The sequence below is a fragment of the Drosophila navojoa genome, chromosome X (assembly GCF_054131105.1).
Source record: "Drosophila navojoa isolate 15081-1374.11 chromosome X, UAZ_NAV_1.0, whole genome shotgun sequence".
Taxonomy (NCBI): domain Eukaryota; kingdom Metazoa; phylum Arthropoda; class Insecta; order Diptera; family Drosophilidae; genus Drosophila; species Drosophila navojoa.
In genome coordinates this window covers 28,074,404-28,080,765 of record NC_142895.1, presented here as the reverse complement: position 1 = coordinate 28,080,765, position 6,362 = coordinate 28,074,404, and the positions used below count along the sequence as shown (strand labels likewise).

Below are 6,362 nucleotides of genomic sequence, written 5' to 3'. Positions count from 1 at the left end.
ACAATTTGAGTACATATTTAGTATTTATTCCAAGCTGTGATCTATTGCACCATTTAACTGTAAAAAAAACTTCAATGAAAACAGAATGCTTAAGAGGTAATTTAGTATTTTAGTACTTAATATTTTTTGTCACTCTGTTCTATTCTACTTGAGTGTAATTGAAAAGAAAATACAATGAGAAAATGGTAGTATTTATTTAGTATTTTTGTATTTATTATATATTCCAAACAGCGATCTGCTTGAGTTTTATATGTTGAGTGAAAACGTCAGATATATAATAAGATCACTTTTAGTATTCTGTATTTATCAAGTATTTAAGTAAGTAAGTATTTAGTTCAGAGTGCGATCTATTGCGATTTTTTAATATAAGTAATATATTTGGTTATGCTAATATCCGACCTTAGATCTGATTAGCATATTTCTAGTTACACATGGCAGAAACGAAGCTGACGGGGAGAGGCTGGCGCTTGCAAAGCTTTCGATTCCAAAGCTTTGCAGTATATTTTCAGGCGTGATTCGGAATTGTGCCAACAATTTAGTGGGAATATGGCCGGAAGTTGGGTGTCACGGACCATGACGTAAACGATTTGTGGACGCAGCGCAACGCATTGTCGTGGAATTCGCCGAGTGAATTCCCGCACGCTTTCGTCACAGACGTTGTGCTGGTGTGAGTGGCAGGCGGCAGCCCATTACTAAGATACAAAAATAGAAGCGACTGGCCGCTGCCAGTAACAGTCCAGGGGCAACAAATGTGGTTTTCACTTGCAGGTATGTAGAGGAGCTCGCCCTGCTTATCTTATCAGCGAGCGGATCGTGTGGAATGCCCTTATCTAATCTGACAGCGGCGCATTAAATATTGACAACATCGACAGAGCAGCGTCGACTACAATTACGACTACAGCCACAACAGCGACGATCGTACGCAGTCACAGTCAGCCCAGCGTCGAAAACAATCCCGCACGCCCGGTCCGAGCAAAAACGAAAATAGGCAAAGCCAAAGCAAACGCCAAGCCCAAACCAAGTGAACTCTGCCCTCTCGCCATTCCGCCACACCGATCAACATGCAACTGCAACGCCTGATTCTCGCCCTGGGATGTGCTCTCATACTGCTGCTCGGCCAGTACAGCCAAACGACAGAGGCACGTCGCCTTATCTTCTACAGTCCCCGCAGCAAGACGCTAACCGGCCAGCTGCTCATCTCCAGTCGGGTCAAGCGACCCTGTCCGGCGGGTAAAATGCGCGATCATCGCGATCGCTGTCGGCGCGCCGTGATCTTTGCGCGAAACAAGTGAGCGTCGGCTGGGGCAGAGAAGAGTCGTCTTCTTCGGGTTACTTTTTTTTTTATTCGCTAGGCACTTACGATTTAATTTATTATAATTGTACTGTAGTAATTATACTATGTTTGTTTTTAGTATTTATTGAATATTCTAATTTATGCACATCCACGCAATAGTATTAACAGTGTAAGCAGTGTAATGCATGTAACGAACATGTAGACAAATAAACGACACCTATACCTCATAAAGATATGGACTTTTCCGGGCTATATCCGACTGTACAACTACTCTATACAAGATTGTGAACAGTGATATTAGTGACTCGATCAGGGTTCAGAGACTACAAGTGTTTGCCAATGTTAGGGCTCGGAGATCATGTAATCTAATCAAACTAATGACGCCACATCCCTCTCATCTGAAAGCCGAAGTCTATATATGTGTATACCAAATAATGATCATTCCGTCTCATCTTTCTTAGATCAAGATTCTAAATGTAAATCCATTAAGATCATACAAAATCGATCTCTGTAAATTGAACAAGATTCACTGGATTAATAAATAACAAAACTAATGTCAGAGCACCCAGTTTGTAGTCTTACTTAATTTCCTGAAAACCAAGTGAAACTATTGTCGATAGACAAAGAGTCAGTCTTTTCTTCGTTTTATCTGCGTGCATGCTTGTGCCAAGTATACCCTCTATTAGCACATGATGAGTGGGTAAAAATAATAAAAGCCCATGTATATGTTTTATGAACAGTGCTGGGAATGACATGAAACTGTCGTATGTTTGGCATCGAGATATTACCCTACTATGATTGGCAGCTCGCTGATGTCATCAAAACTTTCCATCAAATTGAATAATCTTCAGTTTTCAGCCAATCAACTGATGATTTGCTTGTTCTTTCCCTTTGCTGACTGACCGTAGCTCGTATCTAAGTCATAAACTTTCTTCTAAGACAATGACTAAAACTAGGTCGTATGAAAAGTGCAAGGGACACAGGGTTCGATCTCATCAATGCCATAACAACGGGTAGTACTTTACTTAATATAATCAGCTGAAGAATAGAATTAACTTATTTTCGGATCGCTTATATACAAATGAAACAATTTCTTTATCAAATTTATCATATTTGTCTTGTGGCATTATCTACGGAATGACCCCACACAGAAAAGGTGTTTAGCTAAGGGCTTATCGACATTGAAGGTGTTCCACCAGCCGGACAACTAATTTCATTCAAAGCTTTTATACGAAAAACTATTCAAATTAAAAAATTTTATGAAGTCGCCCGATAAGATCGATCCGTGAATGTTTTCTCTGCGTGACAATCAATATATGCTCATAATTAAGGGCATAGAGTTATATTAACAACCCGCAGACCGCAGACCGCAGACCGTAAACCGTAAGTCGAGTTAATGACGTCACACTCCTGTTAATTACACTCTGTCGTGTGTGTTTTACGCAATCTCTAGATCTATCAATCGTGACAAACGGCAATGCGCAGAAATCAAAATATGTCCACTTTTAGTCGCATTTTAGGTTCGTTTTCTGTTGGTGACATAATTTTCACTGAAGGCATTGAAATTGATTATAAAAGAGCTTACTTAATCAGTTCGTCTATGATATTTCGGCATTAAATTTGCATATTCAAATTATCGAAATGTTATATATTTACAAATGTATAGACAGGCCTGTGTCTGGAAATACGAAAACTGGAGCTGGTACTAATAATCAGTCGAAAATAGCTTGCATGATACGTCAGACAATAGTGAGAACTTGGGACCATAATGAACAAAAACCAAAAGTTGTGAATCTTGAAAGTGTGGAAAAAATATAAGAAGCATTGTAGTAGGGTATAGCCGACCCTCCAAGTGCAAGTGGATATGCATAAGTGTGTCCCAATTGGCTTTCATAGTTCATACAAGTCTTGTATTTAGAAATTATTGTGAACTTCGATCTTAGAATTTTGAAGCTGCGGAAAACATACAATGAATCTAATAGTCGGGTTTAACCGATTATGCAATGCTCGTTCATAAAGTCAATGGATAAATCCAATATTTAATTTCCTTACATAATCAAGCAACGAAAATTATATTTGGAGTCAAGTCAAGCTTCTGTGGCTTTGTGAACGAGTATCCCTATAAAGAATTGAGCTGATGAGAATAGTAAAGTAAGCGATACGACAACTGTCGCCTATGGGCGCGCTACTGCAGCAGCGTCGCTGTTGCTCTCAATGGTGTGCTCGATCCAGTCCACGTAGCTGCTGACTCTGGTGTAGACGCCTGGGAAGTCGGACGCTCCGCAATACCTCTTGCCATAGGATACGATGCCGGCCTGGTAGACGAAGCGGTCCCTCTGGGGCGTGTACGCCTCGACGGTGAGCGGACCGCCCGAGTCGCCGGAGCAGGAGTCGACGTGAATGCCGCCCGAGGCGCAGAACTGCCCGTCGGAGAGCGTGTAGTCGTGTTTGCGCAAGGACACGCGGCACTGCTCCTGCGGCTGCACGTAGAGCACGGCCTTGAGCTTGACCTCGCTCGGGATGTTGCCGTGCTCAGTCAGACCCCAGCCGGACACGTCCACAGCGCTGCCCACCAGCTGATCGGCGCGCGAGCCTCGCACGGGCGGCAGGCACACTGGCTCCACGTGCGGCAGCTGGCTCCAGTCGACGGGCTGCGCGAGACGCAGCAGTGCGATGTCGTGGGTCAAGTTGGCCACATCGAACTGCGGGTGCACCAGCTGCCGATCGATGCTTGCTTGGATGTGGCGCGGCGCACACTCCCGCTGGCCATTCCAGGCCGTCAGGCAGTCCGGGTCGCTGGTCGTGTTCCACTCGCCCAGCCGGGCGCTGGTCAGTCTGCGATGGGCGCCCACGAAGCTCTCGTGCACGCAATGCGCTGCCGTGAGCAGCCAGCGCTGGGCGATGAACGAGGCGCCGCAGCTGTGCTGCTTCTGTCCGCCGGCGATCACTGTGTACTCCAGTAGCGTGGTCCAGGGAAACTCCAGAAGACCCGTTACGTGGCCGCCGTACACCTTGAATGCAAATGAGGTTCCGCAATGCGGGTGCCTCGGCAGCGCATCGGGCGTGGCGGGTGTAGCTGGGAAGGGCTTTCCCTGCTCCACTGCGGAGGAATTCTTGGGCGAGTGACCCGCCAGCAAAGGCAACCCGTTTTGCTCACGCGGACAACAAATCTGCAATGGATAGAGCAAGTCGAGTGTGAATGGCCTTGGATGACAATGTCCTTACAGGCTCATCATATCCAGCTTTAGACATAGATCGCGTATTAGGTATAGGCTTAGCTTGCAAGTTTGTTTTGGCAACTCTTTGTGTTTCTAGATAACCTTCAATAGAGTAGCTGTTGCTACCGGCTGATAATCATCTCTTCCGATTCGTTCGTTTACTGGTTTCTTCTTCCTGCTGTCAGCCAAGTGAATTCGTGTCTCTCTCCCTTCCTTCCTACCACTGAAAGTCATCATCAGATATTGACGTTTGTCCATGTAGATTGATGAGTTCCTATTGACTAATTTATATCAACCTAGCCTCATGATGTCTATTACATAGATGCTACTAGTTTCTGCTTCCGCTGTCTGTCACTCTCGACACTGAACTCACCAACTCAGGGCGCTGCTGTGAGCGACAAAAACTTTTGCCAGCCGCCTTCAGCAAGTTCACATCGTTGAAATCACAATTGCTGCTGTAGACACAACGTCCGGAGCCGTAGTCCGCCGTATTGCAGTTTCCGAAGTAAACCTCTACGAATTGGATAAGAGTTGTATGACTGCGTATTCCCAGCCTGGTCTACTTACTATCCGCGCTGTTAGCTGCCATCTGCTGTGCCCTCAGCTGGGCAGCCGCCAGCAGCAGTGTCAGCGACAGCAGCGCATGTGACGTCATCGATGGGTGATTGCAGTTAACCACGATTCCGGTGCTGATACTAGAGCTTGGTTGGACTCAGCGATTGAATTGCGCTTAATCAACTACTCACAGCGGCGCTGGGCACTCGACTCAAAGCCAGCACGATTGGAGCTGACCTCCGAGTGGCTGGCGTCAGAATTTGTTTCTCTCTCCCTCTCTCATTGATTGGCAACTGCACTAACTCATTTTCAATTGAAAAAAAAAACCAGCTTAGGCGTTTGATTAATTAAGAAAAATGGCTTTGATCGGTAAAAGGTGCAAAGCTCAGACGATCCCAATCTTATTCCATTATATATGTACATAGCGTAGATCGCAAGGTTCTCTTACGAGAAAGATCAGGTTGTAGTTGCAGCAGCCAAGCAGCAAAGCCCAGCCACGTTTTGAATTAAGCAATCGCATAATGCCCATATAATTATAATTAAATGAGGTATATAAAAGTGCATATATTTACGAGATGTTAGTACAATAGCCAAACCTTTTCTCACAGTTACATATTTTATTGAATTTATACTATCATTAACATAACAATCATTCTCTTTGCTCAACACAAACAAATCCTTTGAAAAAGCAAAAACTTATTATGGATAGATCTTTCACCACCTTTAGTACAACTGGAAATGGAAATGCGGATTTTATATAATAAAACTCACATGATTTTGTTTAATTTTGATTGGCAAATTATATTACTATAGTAAGCAAGCAAAGGTCTAATATTGTCATATTCAAAATATAATAATTGACATCACAATGAAACAAGGTCTCTAACACCTAACTATCTTTTCTGTACTTACAAACAAGTCTAGTTTTACATCAATATTGCAATAAAAGTTGCTGCATAGCAACAGCAAACCAGAAAAACATTCGTAAATGTAAGCCCTAAATAAAATTAAGCTTTCTATATACATACTAGTAAAAAAGCTCTAATCGAGACCGATCGACTAGCAAATCTTTTGAATCCTTCTATTCTATTCTAAGCAATTGAGACCAGGAGACAGTGGAGAAAGCAACTGAAACCAGTTATTCGACTTGTTAGAAGAATATTCTGAGTTAATAGAATTTTTTATTAACAAATCGATAATCTCAGCTAAATAAGCAGCATTTCAAGATCTAAGATCACTTTGAATATGAAACTCGATCTGTCGGTTAACTTTTAAGCTTATGACCAGAGAGAAGC

General features: G+C 43.3%; 2 protein-coding genes across 2 annotated transcripts; one reads left to right on the top strand and one right to left on the bottom strand.

Annotated features, from left to right (window-relative positions):
• The first annotated feature begins 416 nt into the window (after positions 1 to 416).
• On the top strand, positions 417 to 1,525 carry LOC108657466 (uncharacterized). Its single transcript, XM_030387273.2, has one exon. The coding sequence runs from the start codon at positions 1,062 to 1,064 to the stop codon at positions 1,290 to 1,292; it is 231 nt and encodes a 76-aa protein (XP_030243133.1). The 5' UTR covers positions 417 to 1,061; the 3' UTR covers positions 1,293 to 1,525.
• Ser7 (serine protease Ser7) lies at positions 1,334 to 5,303 on the bottom strand. Its single transcript, XM_018110071.2, has 3 exons — positions 5,080 to 5,303; positions 4,886 to 5,025; positions 1,334 to 4,464 (listed from the first exon to the last, which is right to left on the bottom strand). Exons 1-3 carry the CDS (start codon positions 5,165 to 5,167, stop codon positions 3,469 to 3,471), a joined length of 1,224 nt encoding a protein of 407 aa, XP_017965560.1. The 5' UTR covers positions 5,168 to 5,303; the 3' UTR covers positions 1,334 to 3,468.
• Between the last annotated feature and the right edge of the window lie 1,059 nt (positions 5,304 to 6,362).